Here is a 23,356-nt window from a genome sequence, read left to right as displayed (position 1 = left end):
TGTTGGAGTATTCTCATCCAAATAAAATCTTTAGAATTAAAAGTTGTAGTGTTATAATCTAACAAGCTGCTTAATTAATTTTCTATATTTCCTCAATAATATTGTGAAGCTTTTCAGAATATATAGAATATGAAAGATAATATAACCAAACATTAAGGTAGAAAAAATGAAACACAAACGTGAAAATGTTTTTAAATGCATAGAATAACACCTATGTACTACATAAACTCTACAATTTTAAATGTTAATTCCACAGTTTATAAAATTCATAAGACAATAACATCCAGTTGATCTTTATTCTAAAAACTGGTTGCTCAGGGTACCAATGACTTACGCCTGTAATCCTAGTTACTCAGGAGGCTGAGATCTGAGGATCGAGGTTCAGAGCCAGCCTATGCAGGAAAGTCTGTGAGACTCTTATCTCCAAATAACCAGAAAACTGGAAGTGGTGCTCAAGTGGTAGGGAGCTAGCCTTGAATTTTGAAAAGCTCAGGTATAGCCGCCAGGCCCAAAGATCAAGCCCCATGACTGACCAAAAAAAAAAAAAAAAAAAAAAAGAACTGGTTGCAGTTGCTCAGGAAAGTGTGTTACAAAAACATGGTTAAAGCCAGGAATGATGATGTCAGCAGCATTTCCTGCTACAGGAGGGTCCAGTTGTGGCCTTATCTTCCTGGTGTTCTTAAACTTGTAAATTAGAGCCATCTCTTTTTGGAATTTAAGAGATTCAAAATTTATTTTCTATTTTTTGCAAGAAGCTAATTTCTAGTTACATCAATATTATTCTGAAAGAATGAGGACATTAGGTTATTTGTTTAAATTGCAAGCAATTAGAAAATTAGAAAGCCAATATACATAGAAATAGATTTCGTGGTTACATATACATATGTAATTACATATATACATGTTAAATATATTGTAAGATTGTAAATAGCAAGTTATAATGAATGTACATTATTTGTCTTGATTTGCATAATAATAATTGCATTTTCTTTTTTGGCTTAAGTGATTTTTCTGATTTATATACAATTATATCTAATGCTTTTGATTAAAAATTTTATTTAAAAAAATTAGAGATGAAAATTTCTAGCCTTTGAAAAAGATTCTATGATTTAAGTACCACAGATACCATTTAGCCACTGTGACTTACTTCTATAAGTGCATGTAATTCTATTTTTCTACAAAAAAAATCATACATTTTTTAGGAGTCAAATGGATTTTTTTTTCATTTGAGAGCTGTCAACCTTTAGTTGCTTCAGCAAATATGCATTGTTAGGCTTTGTCATATTTGTGGATATTTTGAAACTGAGTTCTGAATCATTGAATTTTAATATCTTTAATTTAAGAAGCATATTTAGATGTATCAAAACTTTGGCAGTGAAATCCCTGCTTGCAGTCTAATAATTCTAATAATACATAAGAAAATTGGGATACGGTTGAAGTAGGACACTGATCTCTTTTATTAATGAGGAAGAAAATCACTCCTGACTCTGGTATTAGTTTAGCATTTTCCTTTGACATTTAGAGTGTAAAGGAAGAACTTATCTTTAACTTTCACCTATGACTATTAGTTTCCATTGATGCTTGGTACATGAGGCTGGTATTTCCTTTTTCTGTTTTAAAGAAAAAGCAGAGCAACACCACACTTGGAGTTATGAACAGACTGTGGAATAAGAATCGTCCTCAAAGTCATCAGATAATGTTCTCAATGCAATGTGAATGTGGAAAAAATCAGAAATAGAGCTAAGAGCTTGCCTGCCAACCCTCGCAGTGATCAGAATCTCTAAACTGCTTAAAAGATTGCTCTTCATCATTGAAGGATCATTTTAATATCTGCATGTTGTTAAACTCTAGTAGAAATAAAAAAATGATAAACATTTCATCATTGTCTTAAAATACATGGGCAGTATTGTGGAGACGCAGTGAATAATAGAAAGGGTAAGTGTTCACAAATCAACTATTTTTATTAAGCTAGCAATTAATTCACCTGAATATAAAATGTAAATGACTATCTTAGGTGTGAAACATTGGTTTATTAACTTGAATGTGCTGACAGGTTAAATAACATACAAACACTGGTAAATATGCTGCATTTTACACTCTAGTATCTACAGCATACATTTTGGCCGTCTCTGTCCGTGGAGTTATGTAGGACTTGGCCTTAGACAAAGCTGTAGTAGAATAGGGTGCTCTCATGGAGTAAGGATAGTTTCTCTCAGGACCAACATCTGGGCAAGAAAAGAAACACGAAGAGAAATAAATAAGTATGACTCAGTAAACCTTAGAAAATGAAAACGTGATGCCATCTTATAGGCTCATCCACCAAAAGGAGAGCATATATATAATATATGTGTTTTTATAGTAGAAGCCATTTGGGAATCCTACAAAAAATACTACAAGAAAATTGAAATTTTTCATTCTAAAAGCTAATTGGAGATTTCAAGTTGAACCAGGACTTTGTATTTTTGTTTTCCCAGTGAGGAGAAAGAACTTTTCTCATTTCTTATTTTTTTTAAACTTGCAGTGATTGTACAAAGGGGTTTCAGTTTATGAGTGCCATGCATCTTGATCAATGTCACCCCTTCTATTTTTTCCCTCATCTCTCCCAACCTCACGCATCCCCTCATTTACACATATGTACACTAATTATTTAAGTAAGAATTTTCAGACCCCAATATAGCACATTAAATTCTTTAACAACATGTGCTAAAATCTCAGTCAACTTTAAGTAGATTTGATAATGTTAGATGCATAGGAGAGATCATAATGCATAAAAATACCATTATACATCTGAGCTGGGCCAAGTCGCTCACACTTGAAATTCTAGCTAATCAGAAGGCAGAGATCTGAGGATGGCAGGAAAGTCTGAGAGTCTTATCTTCAATTAACCAGCAATAAGCCAAGAAGTGAAGCTGTGGTTCAAATGGTAGAAGGCTAGCCTTCAATGAAAAAGCAAAAGACAGCTCCCAGGACCTGAGTTCAAGCCCTAGTACTGACACTAATATACACACAGTGGGTGTATACATATATATGTATCTATATGAATATTAGACACAATGATATCTGTGTGTTTTACTTTTCAACTGATAAACTACTATTGGAAAGAAAGACTTGAGTGCTGCAACTTGGCTGTCTTTGAATAATTAGAATGTTTCTTGGCAAAAGGTAGACATTACTTGTTTCTGTGAGATAAATTTCCATTCGATTAGGAAGGATGGTAGTTGAGGAAAGGAAGTATGTGATCTTATATTGTTCTTACCTTTAAAGAGGTAGAAGCAGCAAGTAAGGAAAGTTCCAGCCACAAAGCAACCCAGTGACCCAGCCATTCCAAGCCAACAAGACCAACCAAATTTATATTGTATGCCAAGGAATATATTGTGCAGAATCAGAGAAGAGCGTTCCACATATACATCAACAGCATACCACACAGAGCCAACGATTCCTGGGGCACCTGAAACAAAGGGAGGATTCTAAAATTCATAGGAGGCATTTTCCAAATTCAACACAAAAGAGATCTGCATGGTAACTCATAATGTGTGGAGTCATTCAGAGAGGTCACACGTATATCATGTATTCATGGGATTTTAGATTTGGGGTAGGTTTTCTATCCTTTGTATTTCACTTTCCATTTTGTAGATCTTCCAAATTGTATCTCAGTTTATAAAAGGAACACAAGAATGGAAGCAACACAGCGTTCATCTGTTTGTGTAAACTTGAAATGATCATTGCCATTTTCTTATTTTCCCAGTACTATCTTGGTACAGACATGCATCATTTAACAACGACGATATACTCAGAGCAATGTGTCTGTAAGTTATTTTATCAATGTATGAATGGAGTTTTGATATACAAACCGAGATGAGACAACTGACTTGACATCAATGATATATGGTATTGGTATATATGTGAGGCACAGTCCATTGCTCTAGAGCGATGATGAACAGAGCACCCTGAAGTTAAATCAATCACACACACACAAAATGTAATGAAGAGATGTGTCTTGTAACCACAAGTACAAGGCAGCTGCTGGTATAACACAGAAAATTATTGTAAATTTATTTTTCTAGTATTGGGACTTGAACTCAAGGCCCTTGCACTCACTCTGCTTGCTTGCTCATAGCTGGCACTTTACTAACTGAGCCAAACCTCCTGATTACTTTTTTGCTGGTTAATTGGAGATAGAGTCTCTCAGACCTTTCTACCCAGATTAGTTTCGAACTTCAATTCTCAGACCTCAGACTCCTGAGTAGATAGGATGAAAGTGAGCCACTGGTGTCTGGCAACTTTTATTTTTCATAAGTATATGGGGCACATTGCAAAATAATTGATGAGGAGTATACTATAATAAATGTGCGATCCTGTAACCATTGCTTATCTTCATCAAGTATCACATATGAAATACTTCTATACAACTAGCAAAGACCATAAATTTACACCAGCCTCAGCACTAACACATGAAAAATGACTTGCACTAGGGTATTTCAACAGCTACATCAATAGGCAATAATAATATTTCAACTCCATTATAAGATTATAAGGCTATATCATATAGGTTATCTGTGCTTGATCAAAATGATTTCATGTAGCTCATGAGAGGAAACTATCAAAAACAAAAGGAAGAAGTCACAAAGAAGATGCAGTAAAAAAAACCACATAAAATAGAGTATAAGTCCATTCTATATAGTATGTTTTTATGCATTTGTGCCACTACTGGGGCTTGAACTCAGGGCTTGGAGCTCTCATTTGGCTTTTTCGCCCATGCCTGGTGTCCTGCTACTTGGAGCTTTTTACTTGTTAATTGGAGATAAGATTTTCATAGACTTTCCTGTCTAGGCTGGCTTTGAACCCTGACTCTCAAATCTCAGCCTCTTGATTAGGATACAGGTGTGAACTACACCCAGATCATTCTTTGAGTATTCTGTTGCTTCTCAGACTCATGACTGAAGCTTTCCAGCCCTATAATCAGCACCCTTAGATAATCCCCTTTAAAAATCTTTCCCTCTGCTGAGCAGATTACAAGCTCATGCCTGTAATCCTAGCTACTCAGGAGGCTGAGATCCGAGGAACACGGTTCAAAGCCAGCCCAGGCAGGAAAGTCCATGAGACTCTTATCCCCAATAAATCACTCAGAAAAATGGAAGTGGCATTGTAGGTCAAGTGACAGAGCTCTCACCTTGAGCTGAAGAGCAGAAGGACAGCGCCCAAGCCCATAGTTCAAGCCCCACAATTACACACACACACACACACACACACACACACACACACACACACACACACACACACACACACACACATCTTTCCTCTTGTGTACTAGGGTCAGAACCAAATTACTAAGGAAGAATTGTCTTTGTTGTCTTTGTTTTCAGACAAATCCTTATACTCCAATACCATATGAGAATAAAACAAGAAATGTCTTCCCTTTAAATTTAAGTTAATCGCCACAATTTAGCTTCTGCGCAATTAAATGTTTCAAGTGATACTCATGATACTTTGTGTTAGTGATGTAAACTGTATGTCAAGGCTCAAATGGAAGAAAGAGGTTAGGAGATAAAAACCTATAGTAGGCTCTGTAGCCTACCAAAAAGCTCAACATTTCTGTCTCTGGGGGAATCTGTGATATCTGTTAAAAATCACAATTTGATTTTCTTTTTCTATCTATTCCAAGCAAGTAGTTGAAGAGAACAAGTCAGGAAATAGACTTCTACCATATTCACACAAGGTACGCATTAACATATATTTCCTATGGTACTGCACTGCCGCTCATAGGCTAATTTGGGAATGCTTCTAGTTCTTTTTCCTTTTTTTTATTTAAAAAAAAAACAAAACTATGCTAGTACTGGAAGTCTTGAGCCATGTCTCCAACCTGGAAGCTTTTTTCCCCCTTTTTTGTCTTGTTCTTTGGAGATGGAGTATAGCAAATTTTTCTTTTTTTTTTTTTTGGGTCCGGTCGTGGTGCCTGAACTCTGGGCTGGGTGCTGTCCCTCAGCTCTTCAGCTCAAGGCTAGCGCTCTACCACTTGAGCCACAGCGCCACTTCGGGCTTTTTTTCTTTCTGCTTATGTGGTGCTGGGGAATCAAACCCAGGGCCTTGAGCATGCAAGGCAAGCGCTCTACCACTGAGCCACCTTCCCAGCCCGGAGTATAGCAACTTTTTCTGCCCTGGCTGCCCTCAAACTTTGATTTTTTAAATCTCAACTCTTGAGTAGTTTGAATTACAGATGTGAGCCAATAGCACCTAGTTGAGAATGGCTTTTTCAAATTTCAAAAGAGATTAGAAATTTTAAATACACACACACACACACACATACATACATACATACGTACATACATACATACATACAGATATACCTCATATATGTATCACTGTCTTTCTAAATAATATTTTCTTTATTTTGGGGGGGGTGGCTCAGTGGTAGAGCGCTTGCCTTGCATGCCAGAGGCCCTGGGTTCGATTCCTCAGCACCACATAAGCAAAATGAAAAAAATCCGGAAGTGGCGCTGTGGTTCAAGTGGTAGAGTGCTAGCCTTGAGCTGAAGAGCTGAGGGACAGTGCCCAAGCCCAAAGTTCAAGCCCCATGACCAACAACAACAACAACAAAAATGTGTGATATCTTGTGAGGCCTCAAAGTGTGTTCTTAAACAAAATTGAATAGCCTCAAAAAATGCTTAAGTTTTCTAAATAAAACCCACTGTTATGTACAAAACCTGTACCAGTCAGCTGGTAGAAAAAATAATGTAATAAATAAATTGCTCAATTATTATTACTTATCAGTACAATTTGAGGATTATTAGGGCCTTAATGTTTCTGCATTAAAAAATTACAAAAACAGGTAGCTATCATTCTGAATGAGTAAAGGCTAGTTCTTCTCCTTGGAGTTTGCTCTGCCCACACTGAATTTTTATAGCAGCAATCCAAGATATATATTATTGTTCACAGTTTTATTGTAGTTTCGAGTCTATACATCCAAAAGTGAGAGAAAGTTGAAGATATCATAATATCATATACATATGTGGACAGACATAGATAAATAGACAGACAAATAATCTCCAAGTACTTTTATTTCCAGAATTGCCTAGCCAGCTAGTCATTTATACCATAAAATAATACGGTTTCCTCTCTGGAGCCATCATCTTTTGGTTTTTACTCTTCCTATATATGTTTTTGATTCTTGAGCAGTATAACTTGCAATAAAACCTAAAATATCTTTTTTTCTATTTCCTTAACAAACACCATATAAAGACTTCTTGATCTGTTAAAATTTAGATAATAATACAATTTACTTCATTGTCATGTTTATGATCCAATAAATTAGCATATAAAAAACTTAATTTCAGACTTGGTCAAGTCAATCCATTGCTTTAAAAAAAATTGGTAAATGTCCGAGCAAGGAGATCACAGATTAGGGTTTACTTTGGAACTTAAAGTCAGGAATAATCACAAAAGAAATGACTTTAAAAATTAAAGGATTATATAACTTTCTGACTGACTGAAAGATAGTTCCAGAACTTTAACATACCTAAATCTGGGAGTTTACCAAAGACTATCTGTTTCCAAAGGAGAAAGTAGGGCTAGTAGATATGTTGTTTTGTTTTGTTTATTTTCGCAAGTCTTATAGGATGATCAAAGGAGTGGTTTCAGAGCAGCACCAATTCGAGTCAAGACCTTCAGAGAGCACCTTACTCTATGGTCAGTCACCCTCTTGCCAATCCCAACCAGTACCTGCTATTAATAATGTGGTCCCAGCAACAAAGCAGATACGGACTTTAGTGTATGGCTCATCAGGGAGGAATTTCACACAGTCCAGTCCAAGGAGCAAGGTAATAAATCCAAATCCAGCCAGAATATCTGCAGTAATCATCAATGCTCGAGTTACCACAAGCTTCACTAGATGATCGCCCAGCCAGGACATGTGGTTATAAGAGAGTCAAGGGAAAGAGACAAGTTAGCTCACAGAGGTACACCAAACCCCAGTGGAGCATGTACATTCACTGAAGCCTACAAATAGATTCTAAACTTACATTTGCATAAACAGGAACAGGAATGCCCTTTCTTCATAAAATTTAAAAAATATTATGAAATTGTTTTCCTTACGTGTTTAAATACTAATGATCTCTTAATTTTATTAACATTTTCACTAGATAATATATTATAGGGATAGATAGATATCAATATAGTAGATATTGGGACATATGCATACATATACATATACACATATCTATACATGCACACATAGACACACACATATGCACTTTCTATATACACACATTAATTTATTTAATATATTTATACACACTCTTTAATTTGTTTCCTGTTCTGGTGAATTCTAGCCAAATACTGAATTGAAGATGGAATATCTGTAGGTACTTAATAAATATCTGAAATATCTTAATTTCATTAAAAATTTAAAGTAATTGGTTAAACTTTTGCACATGCCTGTAGGGTAAATACTTTAAGGCTCCTATTATGACTTCAGGTTGATAGGAATCTCAGAAGGAGAAAAGTCATTTCTGCTGTAAATAACAAACCATTTCTGGAATTCAAACCAACTTCTCTAAGCTCCAGAGACGGTAATTCTTCTTGGCTAACACTCTGTATCAACTCTTTAGCTCTGCATTGCTATTTTAAAGCTATAGTCAAAAACAGATCACTATATACAAGTAGGCTTCCTACACAGTGCTCCAGGCCAATGAGTATTTTGGTGTGCCTCTGTTGAAGTTTTCTCCTGGAAGTCTTCTGGTCCTTTGATGGAATCTGAGACCACCAAGGGCAGTGCATCAGGTTAAGGCAATCTGAATGTATTCAGATCCTCAAGACCCCTGGTTTTCCCTTCCTGTTGGCCTGTGTTGCTCTCTTTCCCACACACAGTTCTCTCTGGAGATGCAGGACTTGTGCCTGTGGGGTGGTCCAAGGGTCCCAAAGTCAGTCTGTACCAGGAGGGAATCCTGTGAGCAGACTGTTGAGAATGGCTGGTGAATAATTTCTTAATTAGATTGAGCTATCAGAATGGACAGTGTATGTTAATTTAGAGGAGGTGAACTCAAATTATTTTTATCAACAAGAGTCCTAGAAAGCAAATATTCATCAGGAGCCACACATCCTATATGTACAGAGCCTAAGAAGGGTTATCTAACTGTAACTGTATGAAAATTCTACTTCTTCATAGGTACATCCACACCTGGTATACATTTTTATCCCTATTGTCTTAAAATGCACTTAAAAAACAATCAATTTTTAGTACACCATTCGAAAATAATAGATAAGCATAAAAGAAAAATGTAAGGTAACATCGATGAAATATTTTTTAAAAAGAACTGACTAAACTATAAACACTGGTTTTCTTTGTAGTGAGCTTGTGAATGATTTCATTTTCTTCTTGCATGAATGTACAAGGTAGTATTGTTTAATCTTTTGTTTTTTCTTCTCATCTCTGGTAGTGCAATGAAGTTCTGGAATTGGCTGAGTGCTCAACATGATTTTCCATTCTTCCTTTCAAAATCTACTTTTTTAAAGGTAGAATATGTTTTATGTACTTAACTCCTAAATACCAGGCAAAGATACTTTAGAGTATTGTTCTGTTAAGTGTGTTTCCTTGGATGGAGATCTTATCCAGGGAAAAAGGTTACACTCCAAAGGTTTACTCTGCATTTATTATATGTACATGTGAATGTATGTATTATGTGCACATGCATGTAAGTATGGATGCATGTGCCTGTATGTGTGCATGTAAGCATGCTGCCATGTGGTGTCATCACCCATCATTTGCTTTGAAAGGGACTAAAATCACTTTGCTTCTATAAAATGACTGGTCTAATTTCTTGGCATGATTCAATGGTCTAAGTAAATGAGTAAATGATGTAAATAAATTTTGAGAGAATCAAGGATGGGTGTTTTAATTTAAGGGATCACTTCATTCAAAGAAATAAGTAGGATTAGAAGCTATCAGCAGGGCAGATGAAAGGGCCAATGTCAGTGTCACTGCTTACTATATCATGTGAGTTGGTGTTTCATCTACGGACTCCATATTCTGGGTTTTTCTTTGTCTCTATCTCTGCCCTTTCGATCTTCACTTCTCTTTCTCTTAGACATCTTCTGGCAAACTTTCTATTTGAGTGAAGACATAGCTGAAATCCATCTCTAGTATGTCATTCATCTAATTTGTGAAACATGCCATCATCTAACTCCAATGATAAAAATCACAATATCCAAGCAATGTGTTTCAACTAAAGAATCATTTACTATAAGCTTACTCACATTCTTTGGAAGATAGCAGCTATGACAATGTTTTTGCCCTTCTAGGATTTACAAATATATGGGAAAAGGTAACAGATGCTAAAATAATGTTTCAATTCACATTTCAAAAAGAAACTCAATTTCTAATGGAAGCAGTTCAAGTTGAATAGAACCTTAACATAGTTCTATGGAAAAAAAAACAATGCAGCATGAAAGTCTGAGTCCAGTGACTCTCAGTGTAACCCTCCTGTCAAGCAGGAAGGGGTAAGGTATACATACAGGGGTGTTCCGCGTATATGGAGTCATACTCATCGCAGGTTCGAATCCCATCGAAAGCATTGGTGACACACTCCCACCAAAGGCCTCGGCATTTTGTGCTCACCTAGATTTTGGAGAAGATACTATGTGAGACAAGTCATGCAGTCGCTTTAATTCTCCTTGATGAAAGACAACCTTGGCTGCCATGTTTTATAGGAAAGCACAGTGGTTACAATCGTGATCGAATCCCTTTTTGCAACAAATAATGCATGTGAGAATATTTTCCCTTAAGCACTTCATAAACTAGGAGATGAATCTGCTTCCTGATTGAAAGAGGCGAGTGAGGAGATAAGTCATGGCTAAGAGGGATGAGAGCTAAATTCGCCCAAATATCTGTGTCTACTTCCATCACTGCATCATGGTTTAATGTGGAGACAATTATTTCCCTTCTCTGTGCTGACATTTACTCATAAGTAAATCTATACAACACCAGATGATTACTGTTTATGCCTTGAATCTATTAGGAATATGCACTAATTTTTCTTCATAATGAACAGTGAATTCCATGAAGTCTATTGTTTTAGATGGGGCTCATAAATTTAATATTAGCAAAGAAAGCCAATAAATGATAAGGCAGCAACAAATGACTGGAAGTCCCATATTCTTCCTCCCTTCTCTACTGACATATTACAAATGCTAAAGCCATGGAGGTATGTAAACAAATGGAGGATTAATTTCATTCAGTTTGACAGCTGTGAACAGCTTTCACTAGGAAATAATTTGCAGATGACACACATCCACTTAGTGCTAAACTCACCAATGCCCTACTTCTTCTCCTACTTTATCCATGAGCAGTAAGTCACGGTGGGTTTTCTGTAATTGTAAACATGCCAACAGAAAAGCAGTTTCAAGTATTCTTGACAGAGCTCATGTATATGCAACAAACCAAACATGATCATTTCTTCAGACTTAATTTCAGATTCACATTACTTTGGAAATCTGGAAATAGTGAAGTCTGAGAAATACCCTGGAAAATGAAAAACACATTTTTTCCCCAAGAAAAAGATAACCAACAGAGCAGGATGGGAAGAGAAATAAAAGAAAGGGGTGTTACAAGAAACGCAGAGACAAGAAAGATTAAAAAAAAAAAGCCACTTTGCAAGAGAAGTCACTTAAGGAATGCATAGATTATGCAACTCTCAGCCTTACATTTGCCTTGAAGCTTTGTGGCCAAGTAAAACTCTAATGCTTGCAAATCCCATCATAATTGGAATGTGATATCTTCTTTATTGCTTTATGAGAAATACTTAACTTGGTGGTAACTAATAAGTTGACTCTATACTTTGAAGTGGTCACTATTGAAGCATATTATTGTTATCATCCATTTCACAAATAAAGAAATGAAGGTGCAGAAAAAAAAAAGCCATGTTAAACACATGGAAAAGACAGGTCTTCAACACAGCAGCAGGGTGCAGGACTCTAACATAGTGACACCTATCTTTGGTAAGATGCTCACAAGTCAAGGAAGGCCTCCAACTAGTGGAAGCCCAAAGAGTCTCCCAAATTCTCCACAGAGAATTTGCGTCAGAGGCTGGGAAACCAAGACCTTGATTTTAAATTTCTGGCCTCAGGAACTTGGCTCATCCACTTAGTCTAAGAGAATTTTTTACTGTAGCCCCAGGAAACGAATATGGTACAAACAGTTTGTATGGAACTCCTATATCACAGATGAATCAGACCATCTCAGAGTGCACTGTCCTCAGTTTCCTCTGTAACCATTAGATTGGATGCGGTTCACCCTAACTTAAGCTACATAATGTAAAATTATCGTTCTACCATCACACAATGATTGTCCATAATTCCTACTGTCTAAACCAGCCACTAAAATATCCCTAGTATATGTGGTCATTATATATGCTATTACTCAGAGTCTGAGGTGTGTATGAAAAACTTATTTTTACACTAATAAGAGTATTCCTCTCTTGCTCGAAACAAACCAGTAGTGTTGTCAATTTCCAGGCTATTGATCATTTACTTACAATAACCATATTTAGAGAAGCAATGAGCTCATTAGAAAAAACAGGGAATTCTATTTCATTAGGTATTAATGCTCAGGGGCATACTATCAAACTGCTTGGTATTCACCCTCAGTTAAGGTACGTGAGAATAGTGGCTGTAATTAAGTAAACTTAGGTGTTAATATAGCACTTACTGGTGACACCCTTAAAGGTGCCTTTGTGCACAAAACACAAGGTTAAAAGATTTTATATTCTTTATCATATTAAGGAGAGCTGTGCTTGCTATAATATACAATATTTGGTTCAGCTAACCTTCTGTTTTAAAATGGCTTCTTAGCAACTCTCTAAAAGAAAAGCAAATGTAAATTCTTTAGGTTTTAATACAACATTCTTAAAAAGCAGACAACTGCTTAAAATATTATAGTTAACCTTTCTGAAAGGGCAAAAAAAATGACAAAATGTTAACTACTATTTTTTATTCATTTAAAATAGAGGATTCCAATTTCAATCTTTCTCCTTTTAACATGCAACTAGTACATTTACCAAGAGTATAGGAAGGAATACTGAAGGAATCTGTATTTTGATGCATATCTATGGATACAAGCAGTAGATTGTCTTTTACTTGAGAAGCCTAAGGTCTGACAGTAAAGGAGAAAACACACAACATGTCAGCATAAGTCTCCTTTATTGCTTGCCAATCCTTCAGATGGAGAAATGTTATAGGACTGTCCACACTTCTGTCTTCCCTGGCAAATGTAGTCAATCTCTTCACCTAGACTCCCCAACCCTACATAGCATCAAGGAAGTAGCTGCTCCCTTTTTTGGGGGGCGGGGGTGGATGGTATGCCCACCAGATTCCCACAATTCTTATGCTCTCTGCGTTGCTCAAGTGCATTGGCTACCTAGATCCTCAAGGCATTTTAATTTCTGCCTTCTGGTATATAATATTAAGAATGACTACTCCTGCTCTCAACCTGCCAAAATTTTACTTCTTCCAGTAGGTGAGCTTAATCCTTTCCATCTGGAATCAATGTCTTCATACTCTGAAATACTGCAATAATGTGCTCATATGCTTCTACTATTCATTATAACACACTGTGTAGTGTATATGCATTATTGCCTCAATCAGTTTGTCATTTTTCCAAACTGTATTCATTGAATTCCTGTTGTGCACTAGTGAACATGCCAACCAAATACTGGAAATGAAACAACCAACCCAGACAAGGAAACTTGCTTCAAGGTTCTCTCCTCCTTGCTTAACAGATGCTTATTGAAAAGATCCACATAAATGCATATTACTCTCATTGGATATTTGGAGTAGAAAATCATTACCCTGAACAACATCTGCACAGTTGCTGCTTCCTATGTGATTTTAATTGCACTAAACTAAAACAATTAAATTCAGGAGACAAGAGAACTGCTAAGTTTATACTTACTTGGAATCATCTTGCAACACGTTTAATCAAGTCATTCAATACAGTGATTCCCAAGTACTATGGATGAGAAGGAAAACACTTGAAAAGTTTTAGGAAGTGATGTTGAGGACCACACTTGTCCACTGGGTTACGGTGTTGTAAATTAGTTCTATACTTCTGAAATGATCTATTCTGAGCTCTCGAGCTCTCTCCCATAAAGACAGATTTATCCTATAGAACCAGAGTCTTCTAGGTTGTAGGGAACATGCCACCAGGCACAGAAAGATGAGTACTCCATGGGATCTCAAGATACAAGTATTCCTTTCTTTCCTCATTCTTATGGAGACTCTAAAACAAATGGTCTTGTAAATGGTGAGGGTTTAATAGTGGTTACCTTGAAGCTAGGAGATGAGCCAGGTGAGGGGTAGATAGGATGGGAGATGGGGATAGGTTTATTCATGAACACTAACTCAGAGGTAGGTAAGAGCAAGGGCTTCTGCCATGCTACTCTGCAACAGTGACTATAAATAATGATAATGTGTGATGAGTTTTGAATGTTTCATCATAAAAAAACTGATAAATATTCAAGGGCATAGCTATATTTAACCTGGTTAAAACCTTACATAATGTACACTTGTACTGAAACATCAATAAGTGTATTTTAGAGTTTTCATACTATTTAAATATACCTTTAGGGAAAGAATGTGGCTTAGTGGTAGAGTGCTTGCCTAGCATACCTGAGGCCCTGGGTTCAATTCTTTGATACCATACAAACAGAAAATATAAATAAGTTTATATTTTCTATTTAAATTTAAATATAAATTAAATAAAATATAAGTTTATACAAAAGATTTTTGTGAGGTCTTGTTTGTCCATCTCTTTTTCCTTCATCTCTCCTGAAATGTAAGTGACAATACATGATTTTTCCTGATTTGTCTTTTTATATACTAGGCTTGGTAAATATTTATTGTTGATTATTCATTATTACACAAAATCTTTATTTGCCGGTACTCATCAGATCAAACAATGAATGGATAAGCTGAGTGCTGGTATCTTATGCTTGTAATCCTAGCTCCAGGGGAAGCCAAAATCAAGGATCATGTTTCGAAACCAGCCTAGGCAGGAAAGTTCATGAGACTCTTTTTTTTTTTTTCTTTTAGGCCATTTAAAAGAATTTTATTTTATTGTAAAGATGCTGTACAGAGAGGTTACAGTTACATCAGTAAGGTTTTTTGTTGTTGTTGTGAATATATATATATATATATATATATATATATAATTGTGAAAATACTGTACAGAGGGGTTACAATTACATGGGCAAGATAATGAGTACATTTCTTATCAAGCATTGTAGCCTCCTCCTTTGTTTCCCCTTCCCATCTCATTCTCCCTCCCACCCCCCTACCCAACCCTCCTACCACCCCCCCGCCAAAGTTGTAAAGTTCGTTTAATTTTCAATAACTAGTATATGTCTGAGTCAAGCAGAAAAGGTCAGATAAGTTGATGTTAGGGAAATGAACCCTAAGATTTGTATTTAAATGTTTTTTTTTCTTTCATGCAATTGTTTCTAACACATAAGATTATTTCTTTGTTGCTTTGTATGTCCCTCCCCCACTGTATAACCCCTGCTTTCACTGTATTTGATGTTGCTACAATTTGTGGAGGGGAAGGGAAAAAACAAATCGTTTAAATAGGGATACAGGTGGACCCATTACAACAATGAGACGTACAAGCCGTTATGTCATGAGACCCTTATCTCCAGTTAACCACCAAAAATCCAGAAATGGAGCTGTGGCTCAAGTGGTAGTGAGCAAAAAAGCTAAGGCACAGCATCTAAGCCCTGAGTTCAAGCCCCACAGAATGAATAATGAAAAAAAGACAAAACTCAAACATAATAAGCCAGTAGGACATATATCATAAAACAACCCTTGTTTACATATAGTAGTGCTTCTTATTTTCATATTACTTTATTGTTCTTTTGCTGCTGAGGTTTACCATTGAAGGCAAGACTTACTTAAATGCATTTGTCAAGACACAAATGTTTTTATAATGTTTTGTAAGTAATTCAAATGCATTTGAATTTTTTGAAGTAAGATTCTGAACTTTTTATTTTTATATTGTATTGTTTTTACTATCTCACGACATAAAGTAACTCAATGTAGGATATACCTTTGTTAGAGAGCAAGACTGAAATAATCATGACTAACATTGCTTTATAAAATATAAAAGAAAATCATGAGTTTATTTGTTGAAAAGTATCCTTTATAGTTATATTTTTGTATTTTCTGAGCACTAGCTAAATGTACAAGTGATAATAAAAAAGAAACCAAGGTAATTCAAATTTAGTGGGTAAAATACAACTTTTATATTGGAGTTCCTTGACTGATTCACATGTCTGAAATGTCTACTTCAACTTTAATATTTCTTATTTAATTTTAACTACATATATCAGACTACATTCATCTAAAGTATGTTTTATGACTTGCAATGATAACCACCCAGTAACAGAAATCACAATTACATTCCATGAGTGATTGTAAAACAGAAATATTTTCCCTTTTCAACATTCTTTCTTTTTAAAGCACTAAGCAGAAAACCTTCTTTAAGGAGACAGAATACACTTTCACCAACCCTAATAGACATTGCAGAGGATTATATTGTTTTTACTATCTTATTAAAATTTGAGACAATATACATGATAAAATTTTTAATTACAGGAAGATATAAAATCTTTCCTTATAAAAAGGTTGTTTGTCTACAGATACTACTTGACTAGATGATATTTCTGAAGATTACTCCATGTAATTCATCCATTCACTTATTCTTTCAGTAATATGTCAAGTATCTTAAAAGGTGCATCTTGAGTTCAGGCACACAAACAAACCACTGTAAGCTTTTTGCACTGTAGGAAGCCAAGCACTGAACGAAAGATCATTTGTAGTCTTAAATATATGCTGAAAGTGTTTGAAGCCAACTGGAATCTAGCATATAAACAATCAGAGCAAATACTAGATAAAATAATCTTAATGCGCACTTTATGTCTGAAAGAATTATAACATCATTAATGGATATAGAAAGCACAGGAAAACCCCTGATTATGAGGATAAAATAACTTCCAATGTGAACAACTTTCTTTTGAAGTAATAAAATTTTAATCATAATAATGCTTTGTGTAATTGCAGATTTTTAAGGAAATGATTAAGAAAAAATTAAGGAAGAATCAAATAATTTTGGGTAAATGCTTGTTTTCTTTCTGATAATGGAAAAACTAGTAACTTTGTGTGCGAAATATTTTTTATATTTGGGTATGCTAATTAGTATTTACATGCATGATGTCAGCATACTAATGAAGTTACTAATTGTTTATTACCTTTATTCAATATGATGATCATTTGATAGATAGCTTTTGCTTTGGAACTCCATTGCTTGTCCTTTTCCTCTTGTCAAGCAATATAAAAATGGCTATGAGTTCAAATACAGTGAAACTATAGCCCAGAGAAGTCAACAAAAAGTCCTCCAAAAGGAATCAACAACAAAAATAGAAGCAAGATTTAAATCTCTAATCTCTCTGTTCAGAGAACATTATACAAAATGTCATCTCTGCCTGCAGAATACAAACAAAACATTACACTGGAAATTAATCACAATATGCCTAACATTTATTGACTGATTTGTGTTTGCCTGGTGTGGAGGGAAATGTTTAGGATAGACAAGTTCTTTTAATCCTCCAGAAAAAACAATGGCATGTACATTATTATTCTCCCTTTACAGAAGAAGAAATGGGGCTTAGAGTAAACCAAAAGCCTACTTAAATCACTGGGAAGGCAGAATTTAACCTGTCATTCCTCCGTTATCCCGTCTAACCTATATACTTTCCCACTAAAGAATTCTGTCTCTGCTTCTAGATATATTAAACTAAGCCAGATATAGTGGGATCATTCAGGGACATTGCTCCAGATGATTTCAATTAATTTTCTTCAGTTATACCCCCAAAATAGCAAGTTGAATTTCAATGGCCACTTTTCTGTATCATTTTCTTTCCCACATAACGTTACCATGCCCATCCATCTAAGTTCTTAGGACTGGTTTATATCTTTATATATTTTCTCATGCTTCCTATCATAGTTCAAACCACCACCTGTTTCTTCTTGGTATGTGGCAGAAGTCACTTACTTGATCTCCACATACCTCCTTTACTACTTCCAACCAATTTCCTCGAGTAATGAGCATGAGCAATCCACAATGCATGGCTTACATATTTGTGAAGTACTTTTGCCTAAGGATAAGTTCTATATTTCACATAATACATAAATCCCATAAAGACCCAACTCTCTGCATTAGAAACTCTTGCTATGATGACATATATACAATGCCACAAGCACACAGCTTTCACAACTGATTTAATAAGGACAAGAGCAGGATCATAGCATAGGGTCTGTGAACTCTGCTCTAAAGTTAGCCACAGTACAATTTTGGGTGTGATAATTTTGTCCCAATATTTTAGATAAATACCAAAAATTCCATATTTCATGGCAGATACACTGGGATAAAACCAGGAATATTTGATATCTGTCAGTTTCTTGCTTTGTGTTACTCACCTTAATACACATTTTTTAATTTAAATTTTATCGTAAAGGTGATATACAGAGGGGTTACAGTTACACAAGTTATGTAATGAGTACATTCCTTTTTGAATTATGTTACCCCCTCCCTTATTTTCTCCACCTTTTCCCCTCCAACCTCCTCCCCAGCTTGTAAAGTTCATTTCCAGCATAGTGTCGGTGTTGAATTGGTTCACTCTTTGTCGTGCTATTTCTCTCAGTATTCTATCAAGCTGTGGCTTTCCTGTAGTCTGTCTATATTTATTCTCACATCTAGAAGGCTCCTGTTACCATTTCAACTTTTTAAACCTTGGCATTATATGGGGGCTTTTCTCAAATTCCTTTTCTTCCATGTGGACTGCATCAATGTCCCATAGCTTGATGATGAAACCCTAGCTTGCTGATTTCCGTACCAATGGTACTTTGTCCATTTCTTTCTTGAAATATGAACTGGCCTATAATTTTTATATCCATAATCATGTTTTTCTCACCTCATGTCCACTCTTGGAGGACAGAACTCTCCACCTTTGTTTCGTCTAGGAGGATTACCATTGTGCCTTTCAGGTCCTGACAAAATCAAATGGAATCACAAAATGCATTTCCTAGCCCTCCTGCTTTTCTCATTTAAAGTAACAGCAAAACTATGAACCCACAGTATCTTTTATTTAAATTTGTATGTTTTTGTTGGTCGTGGGGCTTTGAATTCTAGGCCTGGGTGCTGTCCCTCTTCAGCTCAAGGCGAGCTCTCTACCACTTAAGCCACAGCACTACTTCTGGTTTTCTGGTGATTTTTATTGGAGAAAAGAGTTTCTCAGACTTTCCTGCCTGGCTTTGAACCACAGTCCTCAGATCTCAGCCTCCTGAGTAGCTAGGATTACAGGCGTGAGCCACCTGCGCCAGGTTCACAGTATCTTTTTTACTTTTTAAAATTTTTATGAGTGTATTTGTAAATATTATATTAAGCAAAGTAAGCCAGACTTAAAGAAACATAGATTGCATTGTTTCCCTCATTTGAGATAGCTAGAATGTACCTATAACTCTACAAGTAAACAAACTGGATGATGAAAAGGAGGAGGAGGAGGAGTAGCAGTAGTAGTAGTAATAATAATATACTGGTACATGGTAAATTATACATGTCTCCAGGCATTCACACACAGTGAGAACCAAGGACCATACCCTTAGGAGAAGAACACAAAGGTGAAATACCTATGTGCATCTAATCATCTGATCCCTGAGCTCTTTCATAGCATTTTTCATTTATCATTCATGTTTATGGCCAGGTAAAATACATCACTGGACTCCCTTTACAGCAAATATCCCACATATATATATATATATATATATATATATATATATATATATATATATATATATGCACACAGATATATACATATATAATAATATTTATTGAAATAAACTCCAGGAAATGGAAACAAGAGGTTTTTTTCCCTTTGGTGTGCTTTTTATTTTCTTTACTGTTTACCTTGTTTGTTTGTATATCTCTCTTTGGGAGGTTAAGGAGGAGAACAGAAATGGTAGGACAAAGGTGAACAAATGCAGCGGTGATACTCCCTAGACAATATGTTGAAAAGGAACTATACAACTTTTAGGTAGGAACAGCAGGGAAAACCTGGGAGAGGGTCAGGGAAGGGGTCACATTTTATCAAAAAGAAATTTACTCTTTATGTGACTTATATCACTGTAACCCCTCTGTATATCACCTTTACAGTGACAATAAAAGGCTACAAATTTAGAAAAAGACTTTTGTTAGGTTGAATTTTGTACAACCATGTTTAAAGTGAGCTGTTATTTTGTATCAATGATCAATGTGATATAGAAGATAAAGCCTAGTGTAATTGAGTCAGTGGGTAGCAGAATCTCTAAATTTAGTTCTGACCAGTTAAAGGAACAATTGTCATGAGAATAAAAATACTGACAAATAGGAATAGTTGAAAGAGAATGTGAACTCACTTGAAACAGGATTTGTGTAGCACGAAGGCTTACTGGGTAATTTATTTCATTCAGTTGAAGTAAATAAAGTAAGGAATATTCAGTAACTCTTGCCCCACTTTTTGACAGTTAACTTGAACCAAATAACCTGGACTGTTTATTCCCTTCATTTCATCTTACCATCTTCTCATGGCAGCAGATAACAAATGATACTAAAATGAAAAATGTTTTAAATGTGGGATTCCCAGTTTCTCTCTCAAGAAGACTGATCTTTCCTAAAAGTATTAAGTAAGTAAGTAAGTAAGTAAGTAAGTAAGTAAGTAAGTAAGTAAGTAAGTAAGTAATGCTGTTCCCGACTTTAACTATGAGTCTCTGAGTTGCACTGTTTTTGCTCCTGAGGGGTGCTCTACTACTTGAGCCCTATCTCCAGTTCTGACATTTTGCTGCTTAACTTGAAATAAGTCTCATGGATTTTTCTTCCCAAGTGGACTGACCTTCAGATCTCAGGCTAAGATTATAGGTGAGCTAGAATAATAAATGTGAGCCACAAGCACCCATTTTGAAACTACTTCTTAACCAACAAGGTTGGCCATTCTGTTAAATAAAAAGACTTTCAAATCACTTCAGAAAATAATTTTAACTAGTTTTAGATGGGATTGTTACATATCTTAAGATATTTTTTGTTTTCTTGTACCTGTCCTGAGACTTGAACTCAGGGTCTGGGAGCTGTCCCTGAGTTTTTTGCTCAAGGCTGGCATTCCACTTTCAGCATATTTGGCGGTTAATATGCAGACAGATTTTCCTGTTCCATTGCTTCGAACTACAATCCTCAGAACTCAGTTTCCTGAGTAGCTCTTAGGATATTTTTTAAAACATAATTTTAAGTATGCTCAAGTCCAACCTATTTCTTTATAGATACCATTAACTGACAATCTGGATAATGACAAAATAATGACAATATAATGTTTTATCTGTTCTTTTCCCTGAGCTCATTCATCATAGTTTTCATTTATTGTTCATGTTTATGGCCAAGTAAAATATATCACTAGACTCCCTTTAACGCAGACATCCTACAAGAGTTCGATTTTTATCACAACTTTTAGAAATATGATTTTCTAGCACTAAGAAAGTATTTATAAGCCCACTGACTTTGAAATGCCATGTAGGAATCAGAAATTAATTAAAAGCAAGATAAAATAAACAACCAGGAGAAGGTCACAACAAAATAGAAAGGTAATTACTTTCCATTTCTCTGATAAATAGGATATATATATATATATATATACATATACACCCCCTATATATATATACATATATATATATACATACATATATATACTTGCTTTCTAGTAGTTTTCTAAACCTCCTGAAGGTGATTATTATTCATTTCAGGTTGTCCATGGATGCCTAACTAGTGTTGCTAATATCTCTCTCTTGGAGCATTCTTGTTGCTTTTCCTTACCTATATTTTCCTAAACCTTACTAATGAACAGTAGCAGAAAACGCTTTTGAACTTTATGTTTACTGTATTTCACTTTGAATTCCTCAGTGAGAAAAATAAAATCCTCAAATGTGAACCCACACACTCATTTCTTACGTAACACTCTGTTCCCAAGAGTAATTCATTTTGAAGATAGGATGTCACCTACACATTAAGATGCAGGGGAAAGACTAATTCTCCCTCGGGAGATTTCCTTTTTCTTGGAAATTCATTAAAATCACATTTTTCTACTGCATACTAACTAGTTAGGGTTACATGCCTTGAGTTTACTTCCTCAATGTTTTCGACTTAAAAGTTTATCACAATCCTCCACTGGTATCCAATTTACAGATTTGAAGAAAAGGCTGTTACCACAACATTGTTTTGGCCAATACAGTCATGGAAGAGGTAAATTTCTGGAGGCCTTGGTGCCAGAAATTACACAATTACTCCTGTGCATTTATCTTTATAAATAAGAGAAGGATTATCTTACCACTTCATCTGTGAAATAGGTCAATAACAACTACTACTTTATAGTTTAGGGTGAAGTATGAGTAAACTGAATAATGTCAAGATTCAGGAAGTAAGTAGTCAGGTCTGTTGATGTTGGCTGACTTCATGATAGTCAATCCTAGGAAATGTACCAAACTCTATCTGGCAGTGAAGCTGAGAGAAAATATAAACTGGGTCAAAGAAAGAAGTTGCTGACTTCTTACCTCCAGGGAATCATCAGCATTCACCATCCAACAATCTGTCCAGGTGGCCACAATCAGAAACCCAGTGGAGAAAAAGGCAAAGAAGCAGGCAACATACTGAAGAAGATGCCTCATCATGGTGAGCAGCCTTTCCAAAAAGGACACATGGGCCGATGCCAGCTCTGCTTTCACTCAGATAGATGGAATGCTATTGGCCTTCCGCTTTGGGTACCTGGAACTGAGGAAACACAACTCTTTTCCTCTTTCTCTCACACCACTGCAGACGTCTTAAGTTGTGGTAAACATAACCCAAACAGGCAATAACCCCTTTACAGGGGTCCTGAAGGTCACTATCCAAAGCAACCAGTCTCCAATCAGAAGCCAGGTCAGGAAAAGGACTCAGTATATGCTGAGTGGGGGAGAGAAGGAGACATCGAAACATTTTTCTGTCCAGTCTATGGACTACTGGGAAATGATGGTCACCAGAGGCTGTACCAGTGCTAAGAAGGAGGAAGGGTCCTACCCCGTGACACAGGTTGTAAGCGGTTCTTTCCCAGGCCCTCCAGGGAAAGTGAGCCATTCTCCTCCCCCTCAGAAGAAGGTTGTACGGTTGACTGCGTGCAATTTTATTGTTAGGACTACTTTAATATTCGCTGACTACCTTAGACGGACAGACCACTGGTGAACTTATGCTAAGCAAGTGCTGGCTCAA

General features: G+C 35.8%; 1 protein-coding gene across 2 annotated transcripts; it reads right to left on the bottom strand.

Moving 5' to 3' along the window:
* Positions 1 to 2,011: 2,011 nt before the first annotated feature.
* On the bottom strand, positions 2,012 to 23,085 carry Cldn16 (claudin 16). 2 transcript variants are annotated; one of them, XM_070028690.1, is made up of 5 exons: positions 22,666 to 23,085; positions 10,507 to 10,609; positions 7,717 to 7,881; positions 3,257 to 3,448; positions 2,012 to 2,225 (listed from the first exon to the last, which is right to left on the bottom strand). In XM_070028690.1, the coding sequence occupies exons 1-5, from the start codon at positions 22,780 to 22,782 to the stop codon at positions 2,092 to 2,094; spliced, it is 711 nt and encodes a 236-aa protein (XP_069884791.1). In that variant the 5' UTR covers positions 22,783 to 23,085; the 3' UTR covers positions 2,012 to 2,091. The 2 variants fall into 2 exon arrangements, with proteins under 2 accessions (XP_069884791.1, XP_069884792.1); XM_070028691.1 differs by having other exon boundaries at positions 7,717 to 7,842.
* Between the last annotated feature and the right edge of the window lie 271 nt (positions 23,086 to 23,356).

This window comes from Dipodomys merriami, unplaced genomic scaffold (genome assembly GCF_024711535.1).
Source record: "Dipodomys merriami isolate MVZ:Mamm:240054 unplaced genomic scaffold, mDipMer1.0.p SCAF_2, whole genome shotgun sequence".
Lineage (NCBI taxonomy): Eukaryota > Metazoa > Chordata > Mammalia > Rodentia > Heteromyidae > Dipodomys > Dipodomys merriami.
This window is presented reverse-complemented; position numbering and strand designations above follow the sequence as displayed.

Excerpts from the sequence above, each read along its gene's own strand:
- Cldn16 (XM_070028690.1), bottom strand. The coding sequence starts at position 22,782 with ATGATGAGGCATCTTCTTCAGTATGTTGCCTGCTTCTTTGCCTTTTTC. Across the intron at positions 7,882-10,506 it reads CATATACGCGGAACACCCCT|TGAAGCTTGTGGTAACTCGA; the intron begins GTATGTATACCT and ends GCGATCATCTAG. Across the intron at positions 2,226-3,256 it reads CTGCTTCTACCTCTTTAAAG|ATGTTGGTCCTGAGAGAAAC; the intron begins GTAAGAACAATA and ends TTTCTTGCCCAG.